Raw genomic sequence first — 15,753 nt, forward strand, 5'->3', positions numbered from 1 at the left:
TTGCTACCTGCAGCACCTTACCTGCACAAACAGCTTCTGGAACAGAAGTTCAACTTTCCTTAATCTGGACTCTTAAACTGCCAGGATCTGGTTACATTTTCTCCTTCTCCACATTTTTATACTTTTATTTTATATTCCAATATGGGGGGGGGGGGGGGGGAAGGGGGGGAGAATCTCAGTGTCACTGTAAGAAAGAAGTCACCGGGTTTTGCGATCCAGCAGCTTCCTTGGCAGAGGCAACTGCTGGTTGGCATAATCCACTCATTTGACAAAACTACTATTTCTGGGCACGGGCTCAAAAACAGGTAGGAAGCAAATGCTGAGAAATAAGGAAGTAAAAACAGCCAACAGATTTTTCACTACCAAGAACGCCAAGAGTAAACATGATTTATTTAGCTGTGTTTAACATGTCTCTTCTGCACTAGACTGCAGAAATCTGCTTGCATTTAGAGCAGGAGGAGGAGGACGCGGGGGGGAGGGGATGAAAAGGGAATCCATTACGGCGCTCCGCTGGTACTTTCTGAATTGTTCAGTCACACAGTTTTATTGAGTACAAGTATTTTCTAGCCCAAAATATATTCATGTGTCAGAAGAAAGCAGCACTAATCTGCTGTTAATTAACAAGCTGCTGCTAACAAAAGATGAAGGACCCAATTCATACAAACAATATTTACGTGGGTGTCGCACGATTTTGTCACAGATCTTTTCTTTTCTACCCCCCCCCCCCCCCGCCCCTTTCCCCCCTGCCGCCTCCTCTTCTTCAGCACCCAGTTGCACGGATGCAGAGCAGAGGAGTCCCAGCTCCTCTTGGGACCAACACCCACAGCAGTGGCAACGACACCCATCCTTGTCCCGATCCAGCCAAACTCGGACAGGATCTCACCCAAGGCACCCAGCTCCGTGGCTCCCATCTCCCCACGCGGGGAATGGCCCTATCGCATGCTCGCAAGTGAAATTTCCTTAGATCCTTATTCAATTACACGGCAGAAGCCATCTCCTGGCGCCGTGCCCATGGTGGCAATGCCGCCGAGGCTCCGGGAAGTGGCACGAAGCCTCCCATCCTCCACATCCATCCTCACCAGCAGCGCACGGGCTGCGAGAGGGCACGGCCGAGATCGCCGCCCTCCCCGGTGCCCTGTCTGCGATTTCACATTTGTTTAATCCAACCGTTTTGCCAAGGACTCTGGGAAGGGGGGAAACTTCCTAACAGCACAGAGACCCAGAGGGATTTGGGCTTGTTCAAAAATATCAGCACACGTACCAAAGGGTAGGGCTGTGAGTGGTGAACCAGAGGGCAGGCTCTCCAGGCCATAGCTCCGCTGCCGTCACCCGCTCCCTGCTGTCATTTTGGACGGTAGCGCTTGCAGCCTCATCCAGACGGGTGCTGAGTGTGGCAGACCGCCCCGAGACCCTGCCGGACACAGCCGGGCACTTTGGAAAAATCAAGCCATTCACATCTTTTCTGCCTCATCTGAGAAACGAGAGCGCCTATCTGCATATCTCCTGTGGGTGGTTTAAAGCTGGCGCTGGCAAAGAGATGGGAGGTTTTAAACCGACAACAACGAGCACTAAAAATTCCTGGACTTGCTCCACTGCCGGGAACAAAGGTGGGATTGCAGGGTTGGAGAAAGGGCTGATGGTCTCCTGCGCTTTACCCATCAAACCATGCAGACCTGCCCTAGAGAAGGGTTACGGGGCATAGGGTTTAGGCTCTGCTCAGCACTGCCATCACCCAGCCAGGGCTGGGAGAAGCGTAGGGACAGGAGGGTGGGAAACAGAAGTATTCAAGCGTGGTTTTAGATGTTCCAGGGTTCTCCCGTAATGGCACACTGGGGTGGTATTTCTGCTAGCACGGTGCTCTGCACACCCCAGTTAGTGCCTCGCCCTGAAGGCCACAGTTTCCTCAGCAAGAAACAAACTCCACTGGAGCATACGCGCATCTGCCCTTCCAGGTTTTCTTTCTGTAGCCTTACCCTGTTCCCCAAAACATGGGGTTTTCACTGCAAAAGTCACAGCCGCCCGCCCAGCACACCCCCCGGGCACCCAGCACCCAGCCCCACTTGCTGGCCCCAGCTCTCCCCCTGCCGCTGGCTCCCCCCCCCAGCACCTGCTCTGGGCTCTGCCCTGACTGTAAACCAGCACCGACTCTTCTGCACATCTGCCCCTCTTTGTGCACGTCCCGAGTCACCTTTGCCATTTCTTGACCAGCATTTTAACAAAGTCCTGGCCTGGGCTTTTCTTAAATAATTTTTTTTTTCTTAACAGCGATACCTGAAACACTGACATTTACCATTTGAAAAGCAAAGCGAACACATTTAAACAAGCATCTTAAAAGTGCTAATGAAAGAGAAACAGATCCATCTGTATTGTATTCTCCACCCTCTATCGCTCAAAAAAATAAACCTTTCCAGACAGCAGGGAAGTCTCCCAACAGCGAAGACAATAGGAGTTCCCAAGCTTCCCACTGAGGGAGTGAGGACAACCAGTGCATCACCCCACCTAGGTAACGCCTGCTGCAATCTGCCGGTCGCCCGGCACAAACCCTAGCCTGAGCAGCTCCAGGGCTCCAGTGCCAACAGAGACCTCATCAATCCAGCTCGTCAGTCCTTCCAAAACAAGCAGGTGCCTTTGTTAGGGGTCTCTGACAGACACCGCTACATCCATAACCTCCTCCTGCTTAAATATTTCTAATGAACGTTAATTGTCAGAGAGGGAGCATTGAGGATTGACGGTGTTTCTCCTCACCCACAGAGCAGTCGTGGTAAGGATGAGGCCAGTCCAAAAGAACGCACTGTCAAAAGCCCCCTGACCTGAGGGATGGGTGCTTCTGGGGGCCAGCAAAGGTGTCCTTTGCTCCTGCGTACTAGTGCTGCTAACAGAAAACTACCCTGTGCATCCCCTTCAAGAAACAGCTCTGACCGGGTATCCTCAATCAGCTTCAAGAAAAATAAAGCGCATCATCTTAAATGATGAACTTTGCACAATGAGGATAGCATCCTTCAGTGGGGGTTGGAGTGGGGGCTCAGGGGGGAGTTTTAGGGGGTTTGGGGGGGTACTGTTCTAATGTCTTTCTGCAAAAAGGCCCTGTACCATAAACGTTAATCAAACACTATATTCTGCCTTTTAGTCTTGAACAATTATGAGTACAGTTTTGTGATCTTTAGCCATATTTACTGATACTCAAAGGCAGATTCTATCTTGTTAGATTGTTATAAATGGGACCCCAGGGAATCGGCACACAGGCAGAGGCAGATGTGAAAGAGCCTTCTCGGAGCTCGGGTATACTTCAGCTTTCTACTGCTGAAATTATGAAGGTTTTGGAGAAAAAAACAACTTTAGATTCCTGTGCCAGATCATTACAAAGAGCTGTCGGTAGACTAAAAAAAAAAGTTCCATTTTGCTGAACTTAAGACTTTTTAAGGTTAACTGTTAAATTTCAAAGTGTGGCTTACATGTGCTGGCCACTTGTATGCACAAAAGTTTCACAGACAGACACAGAAAAGGTCTCTGGTTATAAACCATTAAAGAAAGAAACCCACAAATTCTATCTCATTCTCTCTTAAGTGTATTGGTTTTGCTCCAGACCTGTTTCATAATACGATAAAATAGAGGCATGTTTCCGACACTAGATTTGAGAAGCCGTCACATTAAAGGTAAACTTTTAATCTGCTATAGACAAACAGCACACATTTTTATTTCCTGAGTAACAGCTCTGGAGAAATGTTTAAACAAGAGTTTAAGAGCTTTGTGGTAAAGCCACATATAGGGGTCTCAGACAGCTACTGGGTTTGAGCTTCTTTTTGTTGGTGTTGTCCTTTTTTAATTCTTTAAATAAGCTACTCAAAGGTAGACTTCTAGGAGCGGAGTAACCAAGATGCACAGTAAAGTGAACCTCTAGGCTTGCTTTTATTTCTAGTTAATAAAAAAGAAATGTTTAACCTGAAACACAGGACCAAATTTCTAGCTGTTCATCCCCATCTTTTTATTTTCTTGGGACTCACAATCGAATACTTTTAAGAAGTTAATTGTGTCACAATTAGTAACACATTAGTCCTCTGATATTTTTAATAGCAACCCAGGTTTTTCCCCAAGGCACTTAAAAATGGCAGGCTCGGCTATACTATCCTTTTTTTAAAACTCCCATGCACTTTCTTCTTTAAAAACCTCCCACATGCATTTCACTCGGTCTGAAAATACCACCACAGATCTTAATCCTGCCAACGCTTACAGCCGTGCTTAACTTTCTGCACATCAGTAATCCTGCTGACTGCAAGAGGACCGTTGGCGTACCTACGGCTCGGTGCAAGCTAAGGATGAAATCCTGCCTTCGCTAAAGCCAATGGCAAAACCCCCACTGATGTCAATAAGGTTATGCTTTGACATCCAGTTTGTTGCAGGATTGGGACCATCCTCATTTCAAGGTACTTTCCCAAAGTCTTTTTTGTTGTTTTTTTTTCTTCCTTTTTTCTTCCTGCTGTTTCTCCCCCTCACCTCCCACACTCACTCTTGTGGGGCCCCATATTGAGACCACTTGAAAACTTCTGCCTTTCAAATCCCTCCGCAAGGGAAACCCCCTCGCTGAGACGGGAAACATCCTTTGCAGGTAAAGCTGAAAGAAACTATTTTGCCCCGCTGCGTGCGTTTGAGTAAACTAATTAAAACCTGGGAACTTGGGTTCCAAACGATGCCAAGAAGCAATCGTTAGTATGAGCTGAAGTGAAATGGAAGCTCCAGACGTTTAAAATTAGCTGTAGGGAAAAGAAGAAAAAAAAAAGGGGGGGGGGGGGGGGAGCAGAGGGAAAGGCTTTTTTGTAATTTTACCGTCAAGCTGACATGGTGCAGCTTGGACTGCATGGAGTTAAAATGAACTGGGGGGGCTTGCTCTACAGTGAAGGGGGAAAGCGCTGCTGAAAAGCAGTGGAGGGGGAAGCAGCGGCAGCCGGCTCGGAAGCGCTGCAGTGCTGTGAAGAGCAGGCAGAAGTGAGCAAACCAGCTGAACCGCTTGCAGAATTAATAAGTAACAAAGAGGCTGGAGCTGTTGGCGGGCTTCAGCCCTTGAACCTGGACTCTGCTCTATAAATTTCAACTTGGAATGGCTCTCTACTTGTTGAAAGACAGGTTGGCTCCAGGCCAAGCCATAGGGGGAAAAAAAAAAAAAAAGAAGGGAAAAAAAAAATTCCTTCTTGCTCAGGAAACTTCCCTTCAGTTTCTAACTCTTTTTATGAGCTAGTAATAGGGCACTCCAGAAGACGGGAAACGAAAAGCCGGTATTGAAAGGAAAAAATGAGCCGGGAGTTGGTTTAATAAAGAAAATAAAACAAGTAGGTGCTAAATTCAAATCTGGATTTTGCCTGTGCCCAAGTACATCAGCTATAATAGAAGACTTCAGAGCACCTCACCAATAATTCAAAGGAGACTTTTACAGTTACATTAGCTGGCTACAGGTTTGACGCTGAAAATAATAAATGTCTTAAAAGAAGAGGGCTGTTTAATCCCTGTCTGCAGTCTCGTCATGTTCTCTCCTCCCCCACCACTCCACCTTGTTTAAATGACCATTACGAAAGCAGCGTGGTATAAAAAACATGTAGAACCATCATTTATTCAGCAGTATGTCTTTCCTTTCTTGTTTTTCCCCTCTTCAAACAGGGGTGTGCGGGAGAACCGACACTCTCCTCGGGCTCTGCTCATTGCCAAGGCAATTCCAGCCCCAAATACCCAGCCGCCGCGCTGCTTTCCCAGCGTGAGCAGACAAGGAGTGGGCTGGGGCAGAGCGAGGGGCTGGAGTGCGGAGGGGGGGAGCTGTCAAAGTGGGAAGAAAGAAGGCAAACATCTATTCAGAGGCCAGACGCGCGGAGCAAGGTCAGCCACAGAGACACAGCCCCTCGCAGCAGCTATGCAATTACGGCCAAAGTCTGCCCAGCACCGGCAGTCCCACAGCCCGCATGCAAGGGCTGGACCGGAGGATCTAGGGCAGCTGGAAGAAGGTGTATAATGGTTTTAATTGCTCTTCCGAGGTGCTGAAGGGTAGATGAGATGCTCTTTAGCTAGAGCGGGGGGGCTGACGCTCTATACCACTTGCAAGAATATATGCAGATAAAATACCCTAATGGGAGAGTGGAGAGAGAAAGACGGTAAGAGCCAGCCGTGACCAAAAGGTGAAATAAAATATCAAAATAAAATGCAGCCTAATCAGAGCATGGAGGACAGGCACAGACAGTCTCTTCACCAAAAGTGGCTGTTAAGGTAAATTAGATTAATCACTCCCATCTCCCTTCCTCCCCAAACTCCCTTGTTTTTAATGAAGGGGCTTACTCCTGTAAGGCTGAACGCCGTCCAAGGCTGCTGGACACTTAAAGCTATATACGTAACACGCCTGCAACAGACACACATCCTGTACTTCCACTTTCCAAGAAAACTGGGATCTGCCACTTGGTAGGTCTTTTCCATCTGCAGCTTTTATGACCCTGCCGAGGGACCGGCGAGCAGTGTCCCCCTTTTCTCACTCAAGAAATACGCTACCAAATGCCAGAAGAAAGCGAATTTAAGAGCTGTTGGGCTTAACGGTAGTTTGTGCTGATCGCGCTCGAATCTTCCTGCAAAAGGCATACATGCAAAGAGGAAAAAACAACCGCTAAGTAACCACTTCACATCTGCCATTAAGATTATTAAACTCCTTACAAGCGGTATCTACCCCAGCTTCCCCACTACACACAAACATACACACACCCCCAAGCTCTGCAACATGGCAACTGGGAGCCAAGACGGCTCTCCTTTCCCCGCTGCAGCAACCACATTCATTCCTGTTAAGGGGTTAACGATTCGTTTCCACTACTTCTCTCGAGAAAACCTACAATGAAAACATTGGCTCACGAAAGCGTTCTCACTGCCAGAATGCCACAGCGCGAGTGAAAAGTCCGTTTTGTTTTCATTACATCTCTGGGATTTCCGGCTTAACTCCTGAGCTTAGACACCAAATCCCTAGATACCCCACCCACCCACTTTTTTTTTTTTTTTTTTTTGTTAATAACATTTCTACTGAACGGCCCACCAATTACCATTTGGAGGGTAGGAGGGAACAGGGAGAAGGAACCATGCTGAAAAGGATGCTCTCGTCGGAGTGAGTGCAAGCATCTCCCAAGCCGAGAGCTACCCAGTTTCTCTGGGCTTCCAGAGTTGTCCACTGAGACACACAGTTTTATTTCTATACCTGGCTTCTCTCCTCTATTTCTCACCCTCCAGGCTCCCATCTTCCCACTCGGTCACCGAAGCCAGCGCTGAAACTCAGCCCCAAATCTATGCCCTTTGAAGTTATGTGACATGACATAGAAATCCAAGCCTTTCTTGTACAAAAAAGTATGATTACTTCACAGGGTGTTTTTTTTCTCCAGTTAGATAGAAAAATGTTCCAATCTCCAAAAAACCCCAGAAAGGTTCAACCTTTATGTCACAGCCGATTTGGTCACTGTGTGTATAGGCAGCGCAGTTCAAACACGGGCTGAGAAAGAAAAACAATCTATGGAAAAGACATGAAGGGAGGCAGCCTAACGCTATAGCAGCACTTCTGTCCTGCTGAAGCAAAGGAACCATTTCTGTGCCTTTATCTATTTATTCGCCGTCAGAGGGGAACAGCAACTTTTGCTATCTGTATGGGAGTTTTTCTGTTTTATAGTACTTCCACGCAACCGGCTTTCCTTCGGCTACATTGCAGTGCAAAACTCCCCTGTGAACACAGAAAAACTGCTTTCTTGCAGTCAATACTCCACTGAGCACAAACCTATTGCTATTAGTCACATCCACACAAATGCCAAAGCAGTCCATGGGATGGTTGGGCACTACTTTTACTTTGCTCTTAACAGTTGCTCACAAAGTTGTCAAGAAAAATGAGTAACAACTGGCTGACCAGTGCCTTTTCATCATTTACCATTACTGTTGTCTAAAAAATCTGCCAATCTAATCTTCCATGCTAATAATAATCAGACATATACACAGTTTCTGGTCTCCCACACATGGCCCAAGTAATTTCACAAGAGGGCCCAAATAAAGGCAAAAAACCACTTTGTTGGGTGACATTTTGACTGGGCTCTACCTCTAAGTAAGTCCAGAGTCCTTCCACTGAATTAAAGGAGGGTAACGGCAGTGCCAAGACGGTTCAAAAAAAGCAAGTTTTGCTCTTAATATGCTCCTGATATGCATCCACCCCAGAGCGAGAAGACTCTGGCCACGTGTACTGAATGACCTTCTTAAATCCCCTCTCATCAGCCTGCAAAATGGCATTTCTGTCGAAAAGGTTTTACCTAGCGTTGTCACACGTAAAACCAAAGATGACTCTAACTAAGAGAGATTGGAGAGAGAGAAAATAACAGCAGCAAGCTCCCGTGTCGCAGTTCGGCACCCCGTGCGTTCCGGGGCAGGTCCCTGCTTGCACCACCCGATCAATCTGGCATGGCACCGCCGGTTTCAGGGGAGTTACCCCAGGTGAAACCGGGGTGGAGTGGGGCAAACTGGACCCCCCACCAGTCCTCCAGCACCAGCACCTGCTGTCCCAGCCTTGTGGGAGTCCAGCTAACCGCACACAGGGCGCAGAAAATAACTTTGAAAAACAGGATGGTGAGAGGAACAAAACAAAAAGCTAAAAACCGGCAGGGAGAATCGAGGGCATAATACTCCTCAGCGGTTTTTTTCAGTCTGCTTTAAAACTCGGTGTGATTAATTTCACACTTGACTCCTGGGGGTGCAGGGAAAGCCTTTGTGCCCAGTGGGGCCAGACCCCCAGGGAAGGACATGGCTGGGGCGAGCCGAGATGGCGGCAGGGAGAGGGCGGCCGGTGGCCCCCGGGCCGGGGCTGATCAGAGGGTGCTGGAGCCACACCACATGGGTGCGGTGGAGTTCAAGCAAGGGGAAGAAAGAGTTTCGTAATCGGCAGGTTTCTCACCTTTAACTCTTGCCGGGATTCGCAGGGTGCTTACCCCCGCCTTGGCGGGAGATGCCGTGCAGCGCCAAGCAGCCGCGGCCCTGCCGTTCCTCACTGCCAGCTAGGTGGGCATGCTGACGACGGGGGGCTGCCAGGCCGCCACAGGCCGCCCTCCACACCAGCCCCCCTAAGGATCCTCCAAAGGGGGATCGCAGCAGCTGGAGAGCCTCCACCTGGCCTCACCAGCAGCCTTAAAACTTGAAGCCATCAGCGTTTCAGCTGCCTCTCGTCATGCTTGAAGCTGCAACGAGCCAGGGAAGGGCAGCCGCCACCACGGCCCCCTGCCCCCCCGCCACAGGCTGGGGGTGCCCTGTCCCCAGAGGAGAGCCAGGCTCCCCCAACGTGCCCCCCACCCTGCCCCGGGTGCAAGCAGGGCCCTGGGTCACCCAGCTTGTTTTTCTCCCCGCAACCCAAGTCAAGACCTCAGCGGAGGTCCCCGGGGGCAGGAGGCTTGCTCGTTAACACCGCTCTCGGGGGAGCCGTGGTTGACACCTTCCGTGTGTCGCTACCCCCCCCCCCCGCCCCCTACTGCTTAGCAACACCAATTAGCAAAACACGTTGCTAAATACCTGGTGAAGCTGCAGAGGAGGAGGAGGAGGCCAGGTAACTCCTCTGTGCTCAGGGAAAGCCTGGCAAACGTGAGGTTAGAAACAAGCCTGGAAAAGCCTCCCAAAAAGGATTGCAGCTACAACCCGAGTTTCTCAGGCACTGTTGCCACACACTTCTGGAAGCCTGTTCTTCACCTAGTGCTTTTCCTGGCCTGGCTGTGACAAGTCACTCCTGCAAGACCCACCACCCTGGGGAGGTGCTGGCAGCAGGACCCGGTGCCGCGGCAGCCTCGGGAAGGCGATGGCCCCCAAGCCCCGTGGTGGCTCGGCGCTGCCTAGGACACCTCTTCCCAACCTGCCCGACATCGCCGCCTCCAGCCTCAGGTTGCTTCAGCTCGCGTTTTCCTCCGCTCACGTGTGAAGGCATCATGATGGCTGTCTGAGTCCTACAGTTAATATGGGTGCGCGGGTCCATAATGGTACATTGTAAGTGAATGTCTCAGGGTAGACAGCAATAATAATTAGCTGTCATGATTTGAAAAAAGGATAATCCATGCCATTGAGTTAACAATCACTCACACAACACACATGGATTTAACTAATCTTAATTTGGAGAAAAATAACAATTCTAAATATATCAAATAGCCTATTTCATGGCAACCTGCGGCGGTGTTTATCTCTGGCTTCCAGCACATGCGAGTTATTTAGTTTCTCTCACTGGCAGTTTTACCATTCAAAAGCCTGAAATGAACATTCATGGAGCAGGGGTTGCAGTTAAATCCTGCCTCTGACAGGGAGCCTTTTTTCACGATGCACATCTAGTTCAAGTACATAATGTATAGAGCCTAGCACTGGTGGCCGGGACTGGATGAACGAGGAATTCCAATCAACCCCCTCCCCTTTCCTAGCACCATCTTTGCAGAAATTAACTATGCTGTCTTAATGAACCTCTGTTGCTGGTGTGTTATGGGTCCACGAGGGTATGCTGTCCCAAACGTGTGGACCAGCCAGTGAAGCCGGAGAAGGTCTGGTCCAAGTGGTGCCTGCCCCAGGGAGGCTCCCTCCTCTCTGCCGGGGTTCTCTGCAACCATCCAGCATTAAAAACAAGTGGGCCGGTACTTTTTCTTTAATCTGGATGGCTTCAGAGAGCCCTGCTAACAATCAGCCTGGTGGCCTGTGAGCCCAGCAGGGCCATGAGGAGGACAGGAGATACCATCAGTCAAAGGACAGCGGGAGCCACCTCCCCGGGGCCTTCTTCAGCCAGGACAGGTCACCTGGTTATGCCCAAGTTCTAATAAATACAAAAGATAAAAAGAGGTATAAAATACAACGGTGGACTAATTTTTTCCAAAATACCTGCCAGCAGTGAAGTGAAAGAAGCAGTGACTGATAACTCCTAGCCAACTCATTGGCCTGGCTGTGTTTTGCTGTGCAACAATCTGGTACATCTGTTCGATCCTATCACACCGTCTGTACGAGAGCAGAACTGATTTTCAAACAGGTCAGCCGATTTAAAAAAAACAAACAACTTTACAGGATAGACTGCTCCTAAGCAAGTCACGTCCTCCCAGTGCCAGCTAACGTGCTACCACACACCTTACGGACAGTGGTAACTAAATGAAAGTGCCTTGAAAAGCTTGGATTTGCAAGTTACAAGTCAGGAAAAGATGACAGACTTCATTTTCAGAAGGTCTTTAAAAGCTGATTGTGGAGATAAAGTTGCCTTTGTCTCTACAGTTATCTAGAAATATCAGTTGGAGATTTGCGTTGCATGCATGTAAATTCTTGCAGACTCCTGAGCTCTACCTGCCTCCCTCAAAGCAGCACAAGGTCTGTTTTGTGGTCAAGAGGCGTTCAGTGACCAAAGCAAGCAGAGTTACCAGGAAAGAAAGAAAGGCAAAAAAAAAAAAAAAAAAAAAAAAAAAAGAGGGGAGGAAAGACCTCAGGACTCAGGAGCACCCTTCGCCAGGGTGAACGCTCGGTGGGTGCTGCATCCCAGCATCCTCGTGCCCAGAGGGAGGAGAGGTGCTATGGCAGAGCCAAGCTCAGCGCTTGATGTACCCTCGCTGCACTCAGCCATGGGAAGCTGTAAGGTTTGGGGGCTTAGTCACACCGCAGAAGGCCACACAAATCATTTCGACCAAATAAAAAGGTCTACAAAAATAACACAAGATCAAGGAGAGGAGCTGAAACCTATTTGAGGGCAGCAGCGGTGGCAGCATATTTCAGGGAGCCAGAGTGGCGAGTGGGTGATTTCTGGTTTCCCTCTTCAAATATAAAGACTCAATTATCTTTGAACAGCTTGCTTTACACATGAATTGACACATTTATTTTACAATAAATAACTGAAAGTTATCTATGTTTCCTTTACTGTTAATCTACACAAAGAAATAATAAACAGAGCTTGTCTACAAAAATGCAACTACTGCAGTCCTCAGAATTCAATTAAGCTAAAATAATTAATGCTTCCACCATATTAAATTACTTTATACATTTGAGCCACTGAAGTTTTTTTATTCTTTAATCTTTTTTTTCCTTTTTATTTAATAAAAAAAAAGTTAGTTTCAAAGTGGGGGGGGGGGCTGGCTTGGAGGGGGAAAAAGAGCATGATTTGCTGTTAAAATGTAATGGTCTCCTTTAGCTGACACAGCATGTAGAGTGTTTTGTGCCTTTGATTAAAATAACATTTTAAATGCTTTGAACAAACATATCTCCCCATACTTCTAAGGGATTATTTTACATATTTCTTGGTGGAATAAAGAAATTCATTCTTCCTGTCGCAGTACAGAAAGGCTAAGAATATCTTTCGTCACATATAAAGTAAAAATACTGTAGGCTGTTGCATTATTACCAAAAAAATAAAAAAATAAAGGGAGGGGGTGGCGGGGTGGGAGAAAGCTGCCTTAGAGATTAAGTTTCCCTTTTATGAAATCGTATTTAGTCTCTTTTTTTAACAAATCTAACAACAATGCTCTACAGCCGCTCACTGGGAAATACCTTTAATGTTAAATGCAGATTCTGATTTTCTTGGCTAATGCAGAAAGCCTTTCTATTGAAATATAAATAAGGGGTTTGGTATATCCCACTAAAGCCTTTCCAGTGAATGACTTCTGTGGGTTTTTCATGGCTACCCTCCATGGCTGTAATGTGAGGCTTTTATCCTACTATTGAAAACTATCCGCTGCTATTAAAAAAAAATATGGAAGGACACTGCACCTTTTTATCTCGGAGCTGGGCTCCTAATTGAGAAAGCATTATTACTGCACTATTTAGTGGATGTCCCTATCTCCATGCACTGCTGAGAAAATGCCAATCAAATGATAAACCCTTTTATTTTTCTCAATTCAAAATCTTTCCTACATATTTTCATTTGATATTCAGTTTAGTCTGAAAGAGATTAGGTGCTCCAGATTGGCTTTTAAAAAAATTTTTTTATGCCTTTTCCACATGTGAACATCCCCTTCATCCCCTCCCCCAGCAGACTTTCTGCACAGCAAAAGCGTGACTTATATTGATGCTGACCCCCAGAAGCTGGGATGGGACAGCGCTCTCTCCGCTGGGCATAGCCATTGAGGTATTTTGCTATGGACTGAACTTGGGCACAGATTAGTAAGAGGTGAGGTCTGCACTGCAACTACAGCACAGGTCTCCTGGACCGACCTTACTAAGCACTAGGCACCCTCTGCAAGGGGCTGAGTGTCATCAGCTCGCACAGAGATCAACAGCTATTGAGAGTGCTCAGCACCATCCAGGAGGCCTTCAGCAGAGTGGAAGAAAAGGTCCTGAATACTTCTCTTCTGCTCCCACCCAACGGGAAGGAAATCTAGCCCTCAAAGCTGCTATTACCATGAGGTAGTCATCTCAGCCAAGAAATGCATTCACAACTGCAAAAGGATGGGGAAAGCTGAAAAAGGATGAGGAAAGGACAGGGTCAGGTCTTACAGTAGGGTTGCTTACAATGCTACAGCACAGGCTGCCACTGCTGATGTCCCCAAAGCTACCAGCTGCCCTGTGCCAAGATGGTGACTGCACCCAAAAAAGATTCCTGGAAGTCAACAGGGTCATCAATGGATGGCTTATGCCCTCTCCTAAGGGGCAGATCATCTGGAGATCTGAACACTGCAGCAGTTCGAAGTCCACATCCTCATTTTTGCAATGGCCAAGCCCATCAGAGATGCTGGGGAGTGACTCGGAGACCTCCAGTGCTAAAAGCGGGAATCTCTTAAGCTTCAATTGTAAAGATAGGAGCCTCTCACAAGTCTTCTGGGGATCCCCTCGAGGGAACATCTCTACTACAGGCAGGATCCTGGACTGTCAGATCTAATCCCATAGGGCAACTCCTAGAGAAACTGGGATAGTGGCAGCAAAGACAAAATTACCACTGGTCTTCTGTATGGGATACAGTCGGTTTGAACAAAAAAGGCCCATTTGAGGGGAGATCCTGCTGTGTAAGATAAAACCCCCACTCACTAGCAGGGAACAGAGCCTTCCTTTCACCGCTGCAGCGGGGAGGAACGCCCTGCACGACGGAAGCGGCCCCACGCCGGGCGCTCTGCAGGAACCGCGGCACAGCAGCTCGCCCAGGTGGATACCATCACCGCCTGCCCACCTCTGAGCCGGGCAGGCCCGCTGAGTAAACGTCAACTGCGCCACGTAGGAGAGTTTAAGGAAGAGGAATGCCTGCAATTTGCTCACCCAGGCCAGCCTGTGCTCTCACAACCACATTCCAAAGCGCCATTTGGGGAGTGCATGTGAATGGAAGTGTCGCCCACCCAGCTCCAGCCACGCGCAGAGACCCGGGACAGGCGGCGCAGGCAGCAGTGCAGCCCAGGAAGCTGACATCTACCCCCGCGGAAGGACCAAGCAAGGACCTAATGAACCCCTGCTTTAGTCCTTAAAACCACATCTTCTTCCCGCTGCAGTCAGCGGGAAGAGGATTTTTCCACTGAATTCAGTGGGGTTGGGATTCGCTCCTTCCCAGTGGGTCTGCATGTGACAAAGGGTATCTGAACTGGACTGAACTGAGCATCTCACCAAAGGCCCCTACCCCTCCGCCACTGCTACCTGCTTAAGGATGCTCCTGAAGTGGTTTCTGACCCCAACCTTCCGCTTTTTCTTACATGTACAGGCTGTCCCTTGGCTCTCCCAGGGGATTGAGAAGCCCCTCTCTCTGGGAGCTGCCCCCCTCTCTGGGAGCTGGCCCTGCGCAGATAGCTACACTGAATTAAACATGGGGTGGAGAGCCCTGCTGAGCCCTGCTGAGCCGTGAGGATCCTCCAGACCGATGGCTCCTATAAAGACCTGTTACTGAAGCCTCTGTTTCATGGCGCTTTCTAGAGGGCTCTCGTTAAAAGATTACCTAGGCAGTTGATTGAGTGTAAAACATGCTGTACCTGCAATGTTCTCCTGCTTGGGGCAAATTCCTTTTGTAGGCGTGAGAAGACGGTCTTCTTCATCGGGTGTGACTTGGATCCCGATTTCCACTGGCTCTGACACTTTCCTGAGCTCGGCGCGTGAGGAGGGGGGAGGGCTGCTCTTATCCATGCTCTTTTCATAGCAGGCACCACCAGTGCCATTGCACTGTTTTCTCTTGTGCTCTATAAAAACCAAGATGTCTCCCAGCGGGAAGTTCATCTGACACTGTCCACAGGTTAACAAGTCGGGGTCTGTCCCGCCTGCGGTGATGCTGATGCCGCCCGGCTCTGCTATTGCCAGGCTCTCATCCTCGTCGGCGAGTGCCGGTTCCACATGGTCAGCCTCTGCTTTACATGGACAAGGAGAAAGAGGGAGGAAAGGGATGAGGGGAGAAGAGAAAGAGATTGCTTTGAATGTTCACAGACTCTGAAGGATGCATCACGAGAGGCCCAGCCTCCCCCCACCCCCCCAAAGAAGCCAAGCCTGATGAGATCTTTCTTTTATTTTTCAGCTTTTCTGCTCTCCCAGAATGATTTCAATATATTTTGCAACGAAGCCTGCCTGAAACAAAATGGAAAGGCTGACCTGGCATAGCTTTCCTGACAGCTCCTTCCCACTGCTGCCAGCTCTGCAAGGATATCAGCAAAGAGCCATTTTGCGAACATTCGAACCCCGAGTCACTTTCTGAAATAGTTCCTCTCTTTTTATCCCACCTTCTCATTCCCACCGCGTCTCCCAGCCATCTGGCCAAGGCCCCATCCAGCAAAGCTTATGCACCCAAACCTCTCCTCCTATTTCAGAGAGAGGGGGAAAGCTTGT

The 15,753-nt window shown here is 48.6% G+C and overlaps 1 protein-coding gene across 4 annotated transcripts in view; it reads right to left on the bottom strand.

The window, feature by feature from the left end:
• The window catches only part of BCL11B (BCL11 transcription factor B), a 96,607-nt gene that overhangs the window by 67,375 nt on the left and 13,479 nt on the right, over positions 1 to 15,753 (bottom strand). For 2 of the 4 annotated variants that reach the window (XM_049828913.1, XM_049828911.1), the window contains exon 2: positions 14,913 to 15,278. In XM_049828913.1, coding sequence (XP_049684870.1) covers positions 14,913 to 15,278 — 366 coding nt within the window. Of the gene's footprint in view, positions 1 to 14,912; positions 15,282 to 15,753 lie in introns of all 4 variants that reach the window. The other 2 variants (XM_049828912.1, XM_049828909.1) reach the window with 1 other exon arrangement.

Source organism: Accipiter gentilis, chromosome 25 (assembly GCF_929443795.1).
Source record: "Accipiter gentilis chromosome 25, bAccGen1.1, whole genome shotgun sequence".
Taxonomy (NCBI): Eukaryota; Metazoa; Chordata; class Aves; order Accipitriformes; family Accipitridae; genus Astur; species Astur gentilis.